This window comes from Chrysemys picta, chromosome 12 (genome assembly GCF_011386835.1).
Source record: "Chrysemys picta bellii isolate R12L10 chromosome 12, ASM1138683v2, whole genome shotgun sequence".
Lineage (NCBI taxonomy): Eukaryota > Metazoa > Chordata > Testudines > Emydidae > Chrysemys > Chrysemys picta.
Genome location: NC_088802.1, coordinates 17,003,318 through 17,023,097, shown reverse-complemented (window position 1 = coordinate 17,023,097; position 19,780 = coordinate 17,003,318). Strand labels below are relative to the sequence as shown.

General features: G+C 50.8%; 1 protein-coding gene and 1 non-coding gene across 3 annotated transcripts in view; one reads left to right on the top strand and one right to left on the bottom strand.

The window, feature by feature from the left end:
- LOC112061430 (zinc finger protein RFP-like) overlaps positions 1–19,780 on the top strand; it is a 44,059-nt gene that overhangs the window by 13,908 nt on the left and 10,371 nt on the right. Inside the window, exons 1-4 of one of the 2 annotated variants that reach the window (XM_065565097.1) lie at positions 13,677–14,342; positions 17,462–17,557; positions 18,739–18,969; positions 19,282–19,304. The exons of the other annotated variant lie outside the window; for it this stretch is intronic. Coding sequence (XP_065421169.1) covers positions 13,926–14,342; positions 17,462–17,557; positions 18,739–18,969; positions 19,282–19,304 — 767 coding nt within the window. The 5' untranslated portion in view covers positions 13,677–13,925. Of the gene's footprint in view, positions 1–13,676; positions 14,343–17,461; positions 17,558–18,738; positions 18,970–19,281; positions 19,305–19,780 lie in introns of those variants that run through there. 2 annotated transcript variants of the gene reach the window in all.
- TRNAK-UUU (transfer RNA lysine (anticodon UUU)) lies at positions 12,092–12,164 on the bottom strand. The gene has a single exon. It is a non-coding gene; the product is annotated as a tRNA-Lys (tRNA).

Genomic DNA, 19,780 nt, shown 5'->3' with positions numbered 1-19,780 from the left:
TCATGGAGGTGCTGACCAGAGTGGAACGCCGCTTTTGGGCTCAGGAAACAAGCACCGAGTGGTGGGATCACATCGTCATGCAAGTCTGGGATGATGAGCAGTGGCTGCAGAACTTTCGGATGAGAAAAGCCACTTTCATGAGACTGTGTGCTGAGCTCGCCCCCACCCTGCGGCGCAAAGACATGGAATTGAGAGCTGCCCTGCCAGTGGAGAAGTGGGTGGCGATCGCAATCTGGAAGCTGGCTACTCCAGACAGCTACTGATCAGTCGCTAACCAATTCGGAGTGGGCAAGTCTAACGTTGGAGTCATGTTGATGGAAGTGTGCAGGGCCATTAATCTCATCCTGCTGAGAAGAACCGTGACTCTAGGCAACATGTGCGACATTGTGGATGGCTTTGCACAAATGGGGTTCCCTAACTGCGGAGGGGCGATAGATGGCACACACATTCCAATTCTGGCACCAGACTACCTGGCCACCGAGTACATTAATCAGAAGGGGTATTTCTCGATGGTTCTTCAGGCGCTTGTGGATCACCGTGGGCGTTTAATGGACATTAGCGCAGGCTGGTCCGGAAAGATGCATGACGCATGCATCTTTCGGAACACTGGCCTGTTCAGGAAGCTGCAAGCCGGGACTTTCTTCCCGGACCATAAGATCACCACCGGGGAAGTCAAAATGCCCATTGTGATCCTTGGAGACCCAGCCTAGACCTGGCCGATGACAGCATCCCTACGGTTATAGCTGCATGCTGTACCCTCCATAACATTTGTGAAGGGAAGGGTGAAAGCTTCACTTCGGCATGGACCGCTGAGGTTCAGCGCCTGGAGGCTAAATTTGAACAGCCAGAGACAGCCTCTTCTCACCAAATGCTGATGAAGTCCAGCACCTTGGCATTGCTCTAAGCAGAGGGTCACCTGGCGCATGGAGGCATGGTCACCTGGAAAGATGCACTGAGAGCACTCCACGCCTTGTTGAGCAAACAGGAAGGGGACTTTCAAAATTCCCAGAGAATTTAAAGGGCAGGTCTAACGGTTGGTCACATGAGGGCAGGGCAGTAGAGTTCAAACTGATGACCAGAGTGGGTAGAACTGGAGCTGGTCAGAGTGCACTAATAGACCAGGGCGTCCACACTGGCACCACGGCGCTCCAGCCTGGACGCAGCAAGCTCTATGCTTCTCGTGGAGGTGGATTACCAGGAGCGCTCCAGCCACGGAGTCCGGGTGCTCTACGTGCCTTGCCAGTGTGGACACCTCAGGAGTTAGGGTGCCCAGGGGTGATTTAATGTGCTGTAACTTGCAAATGTAGACAAGGCCTAAGTCTTTTGCGGACCCCTTAAACAGTGCATGGACCCCCAGGGACCTGCAGACCACAGGTTGAAAAGCACTGCCATACGCTACTGTAAACTATTATTCTTATCTACTATATATTAACTACTATTAGCTTAATTAAACTCTCTTTATAGGTAACAATTTATGAACTAACAGATTTTTGAAGCAGAAAATCCAATGCACTAGAACAAACCCCCACTGTTACACGTTCACTGCAATCTTGCAGTTCTCTGCCCCTGTCAGCCCAGAGTTTGGAGGATGTTTAGTTTTGTCTTGAGGAATCCTCTTGTGCGATTGTTTACTGTTCTGAGTTCCAGCTTAAATAAAGCCACGTATTCCTGGGTGTGATGTGTTGGGTTCTATCCCTCCACCCCCTTCTGGTTTACAGTTCTTTTGTGCTCTGACAATTTCTCCAGGCCTGTCATTCACCTTGTATGCCTTGGGGTGCTGTCCAGATACGTTGTTTTACAGTCCTTACTAGTTTCTTATTTTCACTACAACTCTCACCCTCCTTCTTTCTTATGTCAGTTTCTCTTTAATTACAGTTTATATTTTATGACAGCTTATATCCTTCACATTTCACTCTTGTGAATAATTGCTTTGTGGCCTTGGGGAATGTGGACTTTTGTCTGCTGCTTCATGATCCTGGAATACTGTGTGTACGTCTGTGTGTATGTGCACGCACATCCCTACAGATGGCCTGATAACTGCTTTCCCTAGAAAAAAGAACAGGAGTACTTGTGGCACCTTAGAGACTAACAAATTTATTTAAGCATAAGCTTTCATGGGCTACAGCCCACTTCATCGGATACATCGAATGGAACATATAGTGTGGAGATATATACACATACAGAGAACATGAAAAGGTGGGAGTTCCCCTACCAGCTCTAAGAGGCTAATTAATTAAGATGAGCTATTGTCAGCAGGAGAAAAAAAACTTTTGTAGTGATAATCAAGATGGCCCATTCCAGACCAGAATGTGTAAGGATACTTAACATGGGGAAATAGATTCAATATGTGTAATGACCCAGCCACTCCCAGTCTCTATTCAAACCCAAGTTAATGGTATCTAGTTTGCATATTAATTCAAGCTCAGCAGTTTCTCGTTGGAGTCTGTTTTTGAAGCTTTTCTGTTGCAAAATTGCCACCTTTAAGTCTGTTACTGAGTGGCCAGAGAGGTTGAAGTGTTCTCCTACTGGTTTTTGAATGTTATGATTCCTGATGTCAGATTTGTGTCCATTTATTCTTTTGTGTAGAGACTGTCCGGTTTGGCCAATGTACATGGCAGAGGGGCATTGCTGGCACATGATGGCATATATCATGTTGGTAGATATGCAGGTGAACGAGCCCCTGATGGTGTGGCTGATGTGATTAGGTCCATGATGATGTCACTTGAATAGATATGTGGACAGAGTTGGCATCGGGCTTTGTTGCAAGGATAGAAAAGCGTAACATGATCCTCTTCAGATTCTAAGATTTCATTTCCATTAATGAATTAATTTCCAGCCATTGTGGCTGTGATAAAAATCTTCCCAATGTGAACTGAATGTATCCAATGCAGAGCTCTCTGCCTGAGCCTGCAGTTTTTTGTGTCAGAGTTTCACTTGTTATTTTTTCTCCCCACCTGCCTCTGTTAACGTGGTTCTGAGCAAAACTTGGCAAATACCAGATCTTTCCCCCTGACTGATTTTTTTTTTAAAAGGGTTGAACCAAAAATGATTTTTGATTTGTTGAAAATTTTATACACAAATTTGACTTTTTCTTGGTCAAATGAAATGTTTCATTTTTGACAAAATCAAAATGTTTTGTTTCAATTTTGACCATTTCTTTTAAAATATATAATTATATTTTAAAAAAAAAAACAAGGACACTTTCAAACAAAAAGTAATTTGAACTTTAAAATCCTGGAAAAAAATTAAAAGAAGAAAATGTTTTGATTTTTTATTTTATTTTATTTTATATATATATATATATGGAGATATACCTATCTCATAGAACTGGAAGGGACCTTGAAAGGTCATTGAGTCCAGCCCCCGCCTTCACTAGCAGGACCAAGTACTGATTTTGCCCCAGGTCCCTAAGTGGCCCCCTCAAAGATTGAACTCACAACCCTGTGTTTAGCAGGCTAATGCTCAAACCATTTTTGTAACAAAACAACTGGGTGACAGTGACAGGAATTCATGAAATGTTTCAGTGTCGACAAATTTGCATTTTCCTTGGAAAAAAATTTAGCACAGAAAAGGTCACCCAGCTCTAGTGTTGAGTGCTACCCCCTGCTGCTTTGGATTTGAATCTCCGAGGCCCTCGATAATGCACTGTCCGAACCATGTCAGACATGGGAAAAAGATTCAGGAAATGTTTTTTGTCAAATAGATTCCTTACTAGGCATATAAATACAGAACTTTGAGTAATTAATTTGAACTAGAATATAGAACCATATTTTCTGCCCCCCTCAGAAGCAATGCAATGACTTGGGGGAGTCAGGGGAATGGAGGAGCTGAGGGAGAAGAAGGAGCCTGGGAGTGAACCTGGAGGATTGTTGACTGTGGGTGAGAGAAATATGGAACAGGATTTTGGCGGGGGAGGGGAGAGAGGCTGGGAGGGATTTTTAGGAAGCCTCCCCAATGCAGACCTTAGCTTACCCCAGCCTCTCCCATTCAGCCAGCCACATCTGCCACTGTCCCCATGTGCCTTATACCCCCTCCCCATTGTCACCTTATGTCCCTCCATCCCCAGTCAGACACCCACTCCCCCATCCCCATGTGTCTCTGTGTCCCCACTCAGCCACCCCCTTCTCCCATGTGGCCCTGTACCCCTGTCCCATGTGGCTCTGTGCCTCCACTCCCATGCAACCCCTGTTCCAATTGTCCTTCCTCAATAGCCCTTAGAATCCTTGTCTATGACCCGCCCCCAACCCCACGCGCCTGTCTCTCCGCTATATTCCTTGTCTCCTGACCTGGGGCTGCTCCCACTCAGGAGCGGCTGCTCAATTCTAGTGCCACAGCGGCCCCTGGTGGGCAAAAGACAGAACTGCAGCAACTTTCTGGCAGAAGTTACTTTCTGCAGTAAAAAATAAAAATGTGTGCAAGCCATTAATTATGCATGTGCGTATGGCACAGAATTCCCCCAGAGTAGCTCTCCCATTGGAGTTTCTCACTCTCTTTCATTTATTGGGGAGATGCTCTCCCTCTGATGCTGCTCCCTTCCCTTCCCTTCTCTCCGGGCTGGGGATGGGGATACCCCACTCAATGACACTTCCTACTCTCTGGTCTTAAGCGGCTCTTCCCCAGTGCTGCACCTTCCTCTCTGTTCCCTGGCCTGGGAGTGGAGGCTGCATTAGGGGAGGGAGTTTCCTTCTGTGGGGTTTATAGCTGGTACCTGCCTCCTCTGCTCCTTTCTCACTAAAACTTTCTTGACACCTTCCTGGCTGTGTCTCTGATGCTAGGAATGGAGCAGCCCCAGCAGGGGGAGCTGAAGCCCCTGCAAGGAATTGAGAAACCAATAAAGTGTCTCCTATTAAACAGGCTGAAGAACTGCAGTGACATCTCTACTCATACTCAGGTGCCCAGGACAGAGGCAGCTCCCTGGGATCCAGGCATGTCCCAACCAGAACGGTGCTGGGGAATATGAGAAATGGTTCCAGCCTCCCCCAGGGCTGAGCTCTGCAACTAACGCTCTGATTTTCTCTACCCACAGCGAATGTGACTCTGGATCCAGACACGGCTCATCCCAAACTCGTCCTGTCTGAGGATCGGAAAAGTGTGAACGGTGGAGACACGCGGCAGCGACTGCCCAACAACCCTGGGAGATTTGACACTGTGTACTATGTGCTGGGCTGTGAGGGATTCACCTCGGGGAGACATTGCTGGGAGGTGCAGGTGGGGGATGGGCGATTCTGGGCCGTGGGGGTGGCAAGAGAGTCTGTGAGGAGGAAGGGATGGATCAGCCGTAGCCCTGAGGATGGGATCTGGGCTGTGGGGCAGTGGAAGGGTCAGTTCCAGGCCTTCACCTCCTCTGAGACCCATCTGCCCTGGCGACGGGACCCAAAGAGGATCCGGGTTTGTCTGCACTGTGACCGGGAGAGGTGACATTTATCACTGCTGGTGACAAGGCCCCAATCTTTACTTTCCCGCCGAGCTCCGTCCCTGGGGAGAGAATCCAACCCTGGCTCTGGGTGGGGGACAAAGACACATGGCTCATACTGTATCCCTGAGGGGGATTTTCCCACCCATTCAAGAATACAAGAGTCACCAAAGAAGAAGACATTTTGATTACAAGGCACGGGCTAATCCCATAAGAGACTCCAAACAATAATTCAAAGTTGAATTCTTTAACCAGGTGCTAGATTGTGCAGTACAGTCAGTTGAAGAACGTTTCATGCAGCTCAAGGAACACAGCAGTTTATTTGGGATGTTGTAGGATATTCCAAAACTCCTCACTACACCTGAAGAAGACCTACACCAGCAATGCAGGGCACTAGAGACAGTGTTCACGCATGATGACATGTGTGATATTGATGCGAGTGATTTAGGTGATGAACTGAAAGCCCTTTCAAGATACATTTCAGCAGGATCAACTCCAAAGGCAGTTCTGGAATATATGTGCACAAATAAGATCACCCTCTTTCCAAATGCTTTTGTTGCTCTGCGCATACTTCTAACACTTCCTGTAACAGTCGCCAGTGGAGAACGCAGCTTCTCCAAGCTGAAGTTAATAAAAACACATCTACGCTCCACAATGACACAGGAGAGGCTGGTCAGCCTTGCAACTATCTCAATAGAGCATGAGCTGGCCCAGTTTGTGGACCTTCAGCAGGAAACAGTTCAAATCTTTGCCAAGAAGGCACGGAAAGCACCACTTTGATTATTCAAACAGATAAAAATGCCAGTGTTTATTATGCAGACAAGAAAAGTTACATTTGCTGTTCAGGCGTTTGAAAGTTAAGTGTTACTTAAAATTTTTGAACAAGGCATTTTAAGTTGTTAGTTCTCCTTTATTGGGGTAGGTAGCAGAGCAGTACCATGAGAGGAGTAGAACAAGAAGAAGGCAGAATTGAGACCTTTCAAAGTTTTGGCCCAAGTGAGGGGGCATGTAAGACAGGCATCTGTAAAAGCTACACAGAGGTTGAGTAGAATCCAGAGGTCGCTGTTGTAGATTTGTAACAATCAAATCTGCGTACTTTTTCAGCTGGCTTAACAAACATTTCTTGTCCTCTTCACTTAAGGATTCAATATAAATGCCTTCATTAGTCAACTTCTGGACTGAAGTCTTTGCTTCTTCCAGTACGTTTTCAATGGATTTCTCTCTAATTGATCCAAATGTAGCTTCAATTGCTGGACAGAGATCAACTATTATTGTAGCAGATGTCTGGATGCCATTGTTTAATGACCTGAGTGGTTTCATTAATAGACTTACAAGAGAGAGAATTGTGATTGTCTTCTCTGAACTTGAAAGCAAAAGTAGTCCACCAGCCTCACTACTTAGATCCGTCCCATCTTGGTAGAAACTTTCCACAGCCAATAATAATGGTAGCAATAATTTTAAGACTACAGTCGTGGATTGCTCATGAGAGAGTGAGTGGGTTTTCCCAGGTTTGACTAATTTGAACTTCAGTCCCAATGTATCTTTTATTTTTCCCCAAGATGTTCAGTCCTTTTGGACTCCTGCTGAAAAAAGAAAAAAGTATAATGAAGACATTACATTTATATCTTTTGAAGATTCTACTGCTCGTATTAGCCCTAGCTGGAGTAGATGGTCTCTGCAGTGTGGATAGGAGATATTAGGGTTACCCTACTTTTCTCTGAGGAAAGCTTGTACTCCACCATGTCTTCCAGGGAAGTTTGCAGCTCTATCAAATGAACAAGCAGCCGTCTGTTTTGGGTTCCAATTGACAAGCATTTAACTCTTCTAACATGCGGGTGGTCACAGATGCAGCCAATGTGTCTTCTATAACCTGAACATCTAGAAATGCATCTACAGGCCCACCGCTGACATCATGATAATGTACACAATGACTCAGTACTTGATGCCTATTTGCATTGGTGCGTTCATCAGCCATGTATGCACATTTTTGGAATATGGTGAGAGAGTTCTTCACTTTTTCAACTGCTGAGTCTTTCATTGTTGCACTCCATGCTTCTAACCAGTCAGTTGAGTTTCTTGCAGAAAGATAATGAGCATTTGCAGGTCTTGTTCGGAATCACTGTCCAACTTCAGGATGAACAAGTGACAATGCACTTAACACTGGTCTCCAGTTTGTAGTGTATGGTATCTCTTGCTTAAAGAGAAAGTATGATGTGACAGCCATGTTTGTTCGCATAAACTGAGTTGTGTCTCCAGCATTCTTAACAGCCTCATTAAGTACTTCTAAAATTGGCTTTGACATTGACTGGCTTATAAGGCTTTTTGCATGTCAATGCAGTCCAGAGGATTGGTGTTTTGCAGCCTTTTCACATAATTGCTGATCAGTCTGGTAAACCAAGCTCCTCCACTTTTACTATATAAATCCATGGTATGCTCATATCTTGAATACTGTGTGCAGTCCTGGTCGCCCCACCTCAAAAAAGATATATTGGAGTTGGAAAAGGTACGTAATTCAAGTTGAAGTATCTGCTTACCACAGGGTCCACACCGCACTGGGTCAACAGGAGAAACTCTCCCGTCGACTCCCCTGATTCATCTCGTTCTGGTAGAGTGACGGGGGGTTGATTTAGTGGGTTCCCCGGTGGATTGATCACTGCAGCATTAATCCTGAAAAGCTCCATGCAGAGTTGTGGTTCTATGTAGCTATTTCATAATACTGATTCATGTTGCAGTGAAATTTTAGTGACAAGTCCCACAGCTGGGCTCCAGTTTTGTGTACATGTAAAAATCCAGCTGATTAAAGAAGCTAAATAAAGAGTAACATTTCACCTGGACTTTGTATTAATCTTTAGCCTACGTTTGTGGAGTGACATAAGACCTGACAACCATCAACAGAGCCACCATTTACTCAGAAAGGTGCAAAGGGGTCATCCCCCACTGCCTATCTCAGGGCAGCTCTACGCTACAAATTTACAAAATTACATTGCGCTGCTGTGGCACTTCTGGAAAAGGCCCTCTAACCCGTCGGTTTAATAACTCCATTTCCATGAGAAGGTAGCGATGCCAGCGGGAGAAGCTCTCCTGCCGACATAGCGCTGTCTATGCCGGCGCTTTAGTCAATATGTCTTCATTGAATAACCCACACCCCTGCTCGATGTAGTTATACCAAAGTAATTTTGTAGGGAAGACCAGGGCTGAATGTCCTTCTCTAACCAGCTGGGCACTCTGCATCCTACAGTCAGAGGAGTTATATACACCTCTACCCCAATATAATGCGGTCCTCGGGAGCCAAAAAATCTTACCACATTATAGGTGAAACTGCCTTATATCAGGTAGGGAAGGCTCCTTGTCCCCTGACTGCCCCCCGAGACCCTCTGCTCCTTATCCAACCCCTTGGCCCCGGCCAGGCACTCTTAACATGCCGCTCAGAGCAGCGTGTCGGAGCCGTCCCTAGAGGGGTGCAGGGCCCGGGACAAATCAGCCTCCCTGCTAGTCTCTTCACTGTCTGCCCAGCACGCCTGGCCACCACTCGCCTCCTCACCCCACCTACCCGCCCACCTGCCTGCCGCTCGCCTCCCTGCTAATCTCACTATCTGTCCAGCACGCCTCCCCGCATCTCCCGACCGCTGCTCTCCTGCTCGCCATCTTCCCGCCTGCCTGCCTCCTCACCCCCTTCCTGCCTGCCGTTCACCTCCTCACCGCGCTTGCCAACCCACCTCCCACCCTTAACACGCCGCTCAGAGCAGCGTGTCGGAGCCAGACACGCTGATGTGCTGATCCGCCGGAGCGCACTTTACCGCGTTATATCCGAATTCATGTTATATCGGGTCGCATTATATCAGGGTAGCGGTGTATTGTATCCTGCCATTTATGATTTTTTTTTATTACTATTATAACGCTCATCTGCTTTGAAATACAGAGAGAAAGACCCAGGTACCTGAGCCAGCAGCAGGGTGAATGTGTTTGATGGATCACTACAAATCTGAAGAAATACAGGCAGCAGCACAGTGGTGAGCTGGAGCCGGTTCGCACCGGTTCGCGGGAACCGGTTGTTAAATGTAGAAGCCCTTTTAGAACTGGTTGTCCCGGTTCTAAAAGGACTTTTAAATTGAACAAAAGCTCCAGCAGCTCCCTGCCCTGCCCCCGGCCCCAGCTCACCTGGCTCCGGCTCCGCCTCCGCCTCCTCCCCTGAAGGCTCCTCCTCCCGGCGTCCCGCGAATCAGCTGTTCGCGCGGGAAGCCTGAGAGGGCTGAGAAGGAAGCAGCAGCTTCCTGCAGGTGAGCTGGGGCAGGGGGCGCGAGGAGGGCTCCAGGTGCCGCGCGGCTCCGGGCGGCCCCGGCCCTGACTCCGGGCCAGCCCCCGCCTTCGGGCCAGACAGCGGATCTGGACCTGCCCTTGGCTCAACCCCCGGCCCCAACTCTTGGCTGGCTCCGGGCCGGCCCCTGACTCTGGGCCGGCCCCCGCCTCTGGGCTGGCCCCCAGCACCAGCCCCTGGCCCCGACTCCGGGCTGGGCCCCGACTCTGGGCCGGCCAGCAGCTCCCAGCCCCCAGCTCCCGGCCCCGACTCCGGATGGCACAGGCCCCACCTCCAGGCAGTGTGGTAAGGGGGGTGGGGGGGGGTGGATTAGGGTCGGGACTCGGGGCTGTCAGATGGCAGGGAAAAGGGGAATTGAATGGGGGCAAGGGTCCTGGGGGGGCACTCAGGAAGGAAGGGGTGTTGGATGGGGCGGTGGGGGGCAGTCAGGGGCAGGGGTTCCAGGGGCAGTTGGGACAGAGAGAAGGGGCGGTTGGATGGGGCAGGGGTCCCGGGGGCCATCAGGAATGAGAGGAGGGGTTGGATGGGGAGGCAGGGGGCAGTTAGGGGACAAGGAAGGGGGGTGGATGGCGCAGGGGTCCCGGGGGTGTCAAGGAATGTGGGGGGTTGGATGGGGCACGACCCCCTTGTGGGGTGAGGAGGAGGGAACCGGTTGTTAATATTTTGGCAGCTCATCACTGCAGCAGCAACTAGGGTGACCAGATGTCCCGATTTTATAGGGACAGTCCCATTTCGGGGGCTTTCTCTTCTACAGGTACCTATTACACCCCATCCCCTGTCCCGATTTTTCACACTTGCCCTCTGGTCACTCTAGCAGCAAGGGAGCAGCAGTGACTTCCTTCCCCTTAAAGAAAATCCTTCAGCCAACAGCAGCCAGGGAACAGCCGGGCTGGGGCAGTCACAGGTGTGGATCTGCTTTACTCACCTCAGTCGCAACATTATCTCCCTGAGCCACGTTGTTCAAGTCCTGCCACATCAGTTCCAGAGAACCAGCTACATCCCCAGCAGCTTCTCCAGCTATCTTCACGGCTTCCCCACCACACTTGATTTTCCTCTTCTCAGGTGGCTTCTTCCAGGCTCCCAGATGCACCCCCCCCTTCGTCCCCCCAATGGACGAGTGGCCTGAGCCCCTTGGGGCCCGCAGTTCTCTGTTTACCCCGTACCTGGGCAAGGCAGGAGACCCAATGCCAGCTGCCCTCACATATGCTGCCCTCAGCCAAAAGGCCCCAGCCTGAGTGGGGGCAGGCGTTCCTGGGCTCCAGCAAATTCAGGGCTGGGGGCAGGGTGGCTTCACAGTCGTTCGGGGCCAGGTCTCTCCCCCGGCCCCGCCTGCCATCCCTGTGCGCCTCCCCCGAGCATCACTGCCCCCTGCAGCTCCACGCTGTGCTCCCTGGCTGGCCACTGCTGCTGCTGGCTACAAGGGAGCAGTGCCAGGGCCAGGCTGAGGTGGCTGCTACAGCTGTGGAGGGAGAAGGTGCAGGGCAGCCCCACCCCCCCAGTAGGTGACTCCAAGTCAACTCCGGGTGGGGGGCTTATCCTGGCTGGACCTCCTGAGTAGCATTCTGAGGGGGCCTTGGGTGAGTGTCGTGCCAGGAGGGGAGAGGAGGGGGACTGCTCCCCCAGAGCTCTCTGCTGCTGGTGGGGAGAGGGTTGTGGGGAGTCCTCTCTGACCCCCAGCCCTGCGGCAGCCTGCCTGCTGCACCCCAAACTCCTCATCCATGGCCCAGCCTCATGCCCCCTCCAACACCCCAACTCTCTGTCCCAGCCCAGAGCCCAAACCAAGCACCCAAACTACCTGCCAGAGCCCACACCCAGTAGCCAGCACCCCCCAACCCCCACTCCTGCATCCCAATCCCCTGCCCCAACCCACTGCCTGCACGTAGTACCCAAACTCCCTCCCAGAGCCTGCACCCCTCCCAGACCCAAACTCCCTCCCAGAGCCTGCATCCTTCCCAGACCCAAACACCATCCCAGAGCCTTAGGCAGTTGGGGGGTGTGGAGGGGAACTGTACCTGTTCTGGGCATCACCAAAAATTATACACCCCTGCCTGGGGGAGAGAGGAGCTCCACACTCCATTGAGCCCTTGGTTTCTCCCCTGAGACTGATGACAAGGGGGCCAATCAGCACAGAGGTTCATGGAATCATGGAATATTAGGGTTGGAAGGGACCTCAGGAGGTCATCTAGTCCAACCCCCGGCTCAAAGCAGGACCAGTCCCCAACTACTTTTTTTGCCCCAGATGGCCCCCTCAAGGGTTGAACTCACACCCCTGGGTTTAGCAGACCAGTGCTCAAACCACTGAGCTATTGCTCCCCCAAGTAACATCAAGGAGGTCTCCAAAGAGATATTGGGGAATAGTTCATTGCCTGACCAGGGACTTGAACCCTGGACCCTCAGATTAAAAGTCTGATGTTCAACCCACTGAACTAGCCAGGCTGACTAGTTACTAGCTATGTTTATGTATGACGGGAGACCTGCCCCACTAGGGACCAGGCCGAGATCCCGGCACATTCCAACCTTGCCCCTGAGCAACCACATACGGACTTTCAGCCACTGTCCACATAGGTGCAATTTGGCTTATTAAACCTGAGCCAACCAGCTGTGGGAGCTGCTGGGGAGGAAGCAACTTCGCCAGCTTAGAATCCAAACAGACTCTTTTTTACTGTATTTCCCCACCAGATCAGGAGCAAGGACTGGCAGAGATTGTGGGTGAGGGAGAGATGTTTGTTTCTCTGTTTCTCATCTCTTCCTCCCAAGGGCTCTGATTAGAAGCAGCGGTCACAAGTGGAGAAGTTTCTCTAGGGAACACAAACAGACCAGGAGAGGGGAAGGGCTGTGGGCAGCTGGGCCCTGAACACACAACATGACTGGGTATTCAGAGGCAGCCTGAGCATTGTAGATCAGGCCTGAGGAAAATAATCTATTTTCAATCTCACCATGTTCTCGATTCCTGTCCACTGTGACCAGCCGAATCTGCACAGGACTGGCCCAGTGATTGTGGGGAGGGTCAGTCAGAGGTTTATTAGACAAACTTTACTGATGTATTGTCCCTGCGTGTATCTTTGTCTTTATCCTTCTGTGATGGCGTGTGTATACCCCATGCTAGGCAAGAAAGAGTTAACCCAACACTACGGATGGTGGAAGTCGCACCCCTCAAACCATGCTGGGTATGTGCCAAGTGCTGCCTCAATGTAAAAGGGAGCGGCCCAGCTCATTCGCGGCTGACCACTGAGGAGGGAGGACATGTGGCGGAGGATCCTGCCCAGGAGTGGACTCAGAAGCTTAGGGAGCTCCCTTCACTGAAGAGCTCGGAGACCCCGATGACATATGGACCCCGGCTTCAGGGGACACGGTAGGAAGTGGCCCAGGGAGGTGGGGTGAGTGGTATCTCCCACCCGAGGAAGGCCAGCGTGTTGCGGTAGAACCCCTACTGACTGGAGGACCGAGGTTCAATTCCCTGCTCTATAACAGTCTTCTTGCGTGGCTTCAGGCAATCACTGCTCTGCTCTGGGTGTTCCTCTCTTTGAAATGGGGTCACAGCACTTCATCACCTCGTAGCAATGTTGTGAGGCTAAACACATGGTACAAGGATGGGAGACAGATAAGGACCTTCAATAGTCAGAAGTGCAGCCTTGAGTCTTTCAGTACCCAGTGTGTTTCCTAAATCCCCAGCTCCTGGAATCCTGTGATGCCATGAGTATCTCAGCTCTCATTTGAATAAAATGGGAAGCTTCTTGGGCGCATGGCATAGTAGAAACGGTTAAGAACATGACCAGAGTTAAACTTCATCACTCAGAAACAAAAGAAACAGTTTGTTTTCTGGCTTGAGTTCTCCAGCTAAGGTCTAAGAACCTAAATATAAAAACAAACATTTTCCTTTCTCTTTTTAGATAAAGATTAAGATCTTTTCCCTGCTTCTGCAGGCTCAGCATCACAGGGGGACACGGATGCCCCTGTCAAAGCCCACTGACCCTCCACACAAGCTAATGGACTGATTACAGGACCAGAGCCCTAGTGGTACTTTTTTCACTAAAGCCTCCAGGGCTGAAATTCACAATGGGCTTATTCCTGCTTCACCAACAGAACGAGTCAGTTCCAGGAAGGGAAACACCCAGTTGTTGCTGCAGGTGGGGCATAATGTGAACTCAGAAATTTGAAACATACATTGTTACCCTGTTCCACTGCCCAGAGGGAGCCATGGCTGCAGAGAACCCCGTGGAAAGTCTCCAGGAGGAAGCTACATGTCCCGTCTGTCTGGAGTATTTCACAGAACCTGTCACTCTGGAGTGTGGGCACAATTTCTGCCGAGCCTGCATCAGCCAGTGCTGGGAGGGATCCGATACAGCCGCCTCCTGCCCTCAGTGCAGAGAAACTGTGCAACAGAGAAACCTGAGACGCAACAGGCAGCTGGCAAATGTTGTAGAAATCGCCAAACGGCTGAGTTTACAGGTAGCAAAGGGAGCAGGAGGGGACGGGGTGTGTGGGGAACACCAGGAGGCTCTGAAACTGTTCTGTGAAGAGGATCAAACCCCCATCTGTGTGATCTGCAGAGAGTCCCGGGCTCATCGCGCTCACACTGTGGTTCCCATACAGGAAGCTGCCCAGGAGTACAAGGTACTGAGCTGTCCAGTCTAATGGGTAATAACTTAGGCTTTTAATTACATGTTAGTGGCATCACAAGTTGCCCAAGACAGGTGTAACTGTATCATTCAGCTCTGTGTAGCCTTCATTGCATGAAAGATGCTGTAGAAATGAATGATACTCCAGCCTGGCAGGAAAGGCAACAAAGGAGGATTTTAAATTTGTCTGATATGGGAAAGTTTTCTCTGAGCAGCTGAATCCTTTTCAAATCCAGCTTTCACCAGTGAACTATGGGAACTACAGACTGGAAGTTGTTAAATGATCAGTAAGGTTTGATCAGAGCTGCAGGCTAGTCTATGTTAGGGTTACCATATTTCCACAAACAAAAAAGAGGACACTGGGGGGGGGAAGCCCCGCCCTAGCCCCGCCCCATCCACTCCCTCCCACTTCCCACCCCCTGACTGCTCCCCTCAGAACCCCAACCCCCCCTGCTTCTTGTCCCCTGACTGTCCCCTGCTGAGAACCCCCTACCCTAACTGCCCCCCCCCCAGGACCCTACCTGTCCCCTGACTGCCCTGACCCTTATCCACTCGCATGGGTGGCAGGGTTGTAGAAATTTTGGTGGTGCCCAGAACCCCCCACCCCACCTGCCTAAGGCTCTGGGAGGGGGGTTGGGTGGGGGGAGGAGGTCTGGGGTGCAGGTCCTGGGCTGGGGATTAGGGTGCAGGAGGGGTGCAGGTTCTGGGATAGAGTTTGGGTGCTGGGTGCAGGCTCCGGGCTGGGGCAGGGGGTGGGTGTGCAGGAGGGGGTGAGGGTGCAGGCTCTGGGATGGAGTTTGGGGGTGAGAGGCGGTGCAAAGGGAGGGGGTGCAGGCTTTAGGAGGAAGTTTGAGGGCAGGAGGGGGTGTGTGGGAAGGGGGAGGGGGATTGGGAGGGAGTTTGGGGATAGGAGGGGATGCAGGGGTGAGGGCTGTGGGTCTGGGGATGAGGGGTTCATGATGCAGGAGGGGGCTCAGGGATGGAGCAGAGGATTAGGGTGTGTGGGGATGAAGGCTGGGGGGTTTGGGGTGTTGGAGAGGCTCAGGGCTAGGGTGGAAGGGCAGGGTAAGGGCAGCCTGTCTTCCCATTAGTGGATTGGGGCACTAGGACCCGGGGGCAGCAGACAGCAGTTGTCTGCGTGTACTGCCAGAGCCAGCACACCCAGACAAGGGAGAGGCAGACAGGGACGGGGGGGGGGACCCACGGAGGGGGGGATGCACGGAGGGGGGGTGGCAGGTGGAGGCTGGGGACCCATCCAACACTCCCCCACTCCCTGACTGCCCCCCCCCACTCCTCTTACCATTCTGGCTCCACATGGGTCGGTTTGTGTGTTACACAGGACTACAGAGAGAGGGAGGGGGGAGCAGGGGAGGGCTCTGGCTGCTGGAGGCCAATGGGAGTGGGTCAATCGGCCTAGCCGCCCAATCAGCAGCCACACTCTGCATGGAAGGGAGGGAGGGAGGCGAGGGAGAAAAAAACCCCGGACATTTTAACCTTGTTACCAATTCCTCCCGGACGGCTATTTAGAGACGCAAAAGCCGGACGTGTCCGGGGAAATACGGACGGATGGTAACCCTAGGGAGTTACATGCTATGGCTGTTATTACTGATTTATCATAGAGTTTATAATTGTTATTTGCATCCCAGCAGCCCCTACAGACCCCAGATGAGATCTGACCTCGATTGTAGGGGGCCCTGCACAAATCCCAGTGAGGGACAATCCCTGCCCTGGGCCATTCACAGTCTAACTGGACAAGAGAGACAAAAGGTGGGAGGAGAAACCGAGGCTGAGTGAGGGGAAGTGACTTGTCCAAGGTCATTTAGTGGGTCAGTGGCAGAGCTGGGTATAAACTACTTTTCTAAGGCCCAGTCCAGCATCCTAAGCACTAGGCTACGCTGACCCCCTCAGCAGCACTGAGCAGTGATGAAGTGCGGACAGCGGGAGGAAAAGACTCCTTGATAAAGGCCCCAGGCTCAGCAGGGAGAGTAAGTTTCCCACTGGGATTCTGAACTCCTGTGTTGCTCCATGAAGGGTTAAACTCAGATGCTGCCGGCCTGCGCTAGAGGAGGTCACTGGGCTAAACGCCATGTGAACTCCAAGCATCTTGAGTCCACACACAAAAGGGCTCCAGACAGCTCAGGTTCATGCCAAGAACCACTGGGATTTCACTGGATTGTAGCAAAACTAACCACAGGCTGGAGCTGACCAGTGTCAGTCTGAACTGTTCTAGTTTGTACGTGGGCAAGGACAAGCCAGAGTGGTTCCTTTAGTCCCATAATGCAGCTTATGCAAATCTCTCAGAATCCACTGCTTCCGGGACCTTTGCTGGGGATGGTGGGGTAGCTACCTACAGGCCATTGCCACGGAAAGGGGCTAGGACAGCGCTAGGGAAAACCCCAGCTGTTCCTAACACAAATCAACATATCTAATGGGGTTTGCCCTAGGCCTTCGATCAGTGTCCAACCCATCCCATCCCCAGGGGTACAGGGCTGAGAATCAATGGAGTTGGGTTCTTTTGAGCATTGCAACCTATATGGCTTCCCCGGCGGCTTCTGGGATTGATATCACTGTTTCTTAAATATTCACCACCATGTGAGACCAGTTTCCTGCCAATTTAAATCAATGGAGAAAGTGGACGTAATAACTCAACTCTGAATATAAAACACTCCCAGTTTCCATTAATAAGGTTTCATTTCCTTGGTGTCTCTGATGTTCTACATCTAGAAGAACCCACTGTTGTACACAGTGTTGTTGTAACTGTGTTGGTCCCAGGATATTAGAAAGACAAGGTAGGTGGCTCTCCGAGCTGTGGTCAAGTGAAAAAATTCTCTAAGTTATATCTGCTCATGGCCAGCTTCTGTGGGTGAGTGACAAGCTTTCAAGCTTACACAGAGCTCAGGTCTAGGAAAGAGTATGTTCCCCAGAGCTGAGCTCTGTGTAAGCTGGAAGGCTTGCCTCTCTCACCAACAGGAGTTGTGCCAATAGAAGATGTTACCTCCCCCACCTAGTCTAGCTAGGAAGACTGACATATCTTGCATTTTAGGTGGGAAAATGCCCCCTACAAACAGACAGTCAGCCTCAAAATAAACCCACTAAATCATTTCTGTTTGTCAGGAAAAAATCCAGGCCCATTTGCAGACCCTGAGGGAAAAGAGAGAAAAGCTGCTGGGATTTAAAGAGGCTGTAGAGAAGAGAAGCCAGGAGTATCTGGTAGGTGCCTGTTGTTCTTCACCTGCTGGGACATGGAGATGGGAGGGTTGTTTGCTGGTAGATTTCTCTGTGGCCTTGGTGAATGTGGGCTTGTGTGTGTTTCTCCATGATCATGGGATACTCTAAGTGTGTGTGTGTGTGTGTGTACACAGGTGTGTGAATCACAAATGTTCTCTCCCTGGAGAAAGACAACAGCACCTTCTGCAGCATCTAAGATGTGGCTTAATTAGTGAGTTAATTACTATTCCTTATGGTGTTCACAAAACTTCTCCCAGACTACACTGATTATATCCCAGTAGCTCCAGCTGGAGGCCCAATGTCTACACTGCTGTTGTTGGTGTGGTAGCATGAGCTGCAAGAGCCTGAGTGTTGCCATGGGCTTGGAGGCTCGCTACTGTTTAGATGTACCCTCTGAGGCCATTGGACACAGTGTCCGAACCACGTCAGACATGGAGACATCCCTTTAAGAGACATTGGGGCCAAATGGGAAGCTGTAAGAAAATCCTCTCCCGTGTGATGAGAACATAGAGTCCAGTGCCACAATGCGAAAGATTGCAGATTTTGAACTCCAGTCCACGGGCCCCAGACGGTCACCACAACCCAGCAGCTCTCCAGAGCCAGCAGGGGAGGGGCTAGTGGAACTGTGGCCCACCAAAAGATCTGCCTACAAAGCTCCTGATTGGAGCAGACGTTCAGATGCACGAGTTACACCAGCAGGAGTCACGGGAAGTTGGCCAAACAACCGAGTGAACTCCTGGTCTGCTGCTGGACTGGCCTCTGGCTTGGCCCTGCCCTGGCTTTGTTCCTGGCTGAGGTTTGACCTGGAGTACTGCTATCTGACTCTGATTCCGGCCTGACTCTGCGTGGCTGTCTGACTCCGACTCCAGCCCTGACCCCCCCACGTGACTCCTGACACTGATTCTGACTCAGCCTTTGGCATGTCTCCTGAGCTCGACTCCGTCCTCAGCCCTTGGTGAGATCCTGACTTTGACTCCAGCTCTGACTTTGGCCATAGTTCCTGACTTCCAACTGCAGCTCTGAGCAGCAGGCCTGACAGCTCATGTCCTGGTCTCTACACAGATGTGTTAGAGATTGTAAAGAAACTCTCTCTTGTAAGACTGTATGAAAGGCCCTCAGGCTTCATCCATGTTCCTGACCAGCCCTTTCCTTATTTATTCTAGAAACAGACAGAAACCGAGAGGCGGAAGATTGTGTCTGAATTTCAGCAACTGCGGCAGTTCTTGGAGGAACAAGAGCGACTCCTGCTGGCCCAGCTGGAGAAGCTGCATGAGGCAATTGTGAAGATACAAAATAAAAATGTCAGTAAACTCTCCAAGCAGATTTCCCATCTCAGTGAGCTGATCAGTGAGATGGAGGGGAAGTGTCAGAAGCCAGCGAGTGAATTCCTGCAGGTGAGACTGAGTGAGAAACATCCCATATCCCCACACAGGGAAGGGAGGGCTCCTGAATCATAAGCGCTGGGTCCAGCAGTCGGAGATCTCAGTGTAACTCAGCGTGTGCGTTCCTGACATGTGAACGACTATTGTTCTTTACAGTGTTACGGAAACAGAGATATTAGAGATGGGAATAACCCCATTAGCTCAGCGATTCATGGCTCTGGGTCAGGGCAGGCGTTCTTTTCCTCGTACTTGCTAAATCCCTTCCCTAGGATCCCCTGTGTGCGTCAGATGGGACTGAGATTCTTTTCTCTCTCTCTCCTCTAGGATGTCAGAAGCACCTTGAGCAGGTACGTGGCTCTCTCACTCCCCTAAACACTTCACAATGCTGGGAAAGAGCTTGGAGATGGTTAGAGCCGCATCTCCACAGGGCTCTACAGCCAAATGTGTGAGGAAAGGTCATATTTTGGATACAAATCTCTCTGATCAACTTCATCCTCACGTTCTCACCCTTTTATAGAAGACTCGGGAATTATCCCTTCATTGGGAAAGACTGACCTAAAGTATTTCCTAGCAATGTCACATACCTGTGGGACTGGCTGCCTCAGGATTGTGGGGATGGAATACGGGCCTGTCACTGCTGGGGCACTGGTCACTATTCAGTCCAGGGCAGCAGTGGTCAAGAGACTTTCCCTCCTGATATCTGTATGGAATGAGCTGGGGAGGGGGGAGTTGGTGTCTCAGTCTAGTTCCTAGTGGACCAATTTCTACAGCACTTTGCATGGGAACCTCCTGTCCCTCAGAGCATGGAGGCCAATGAGTGAAT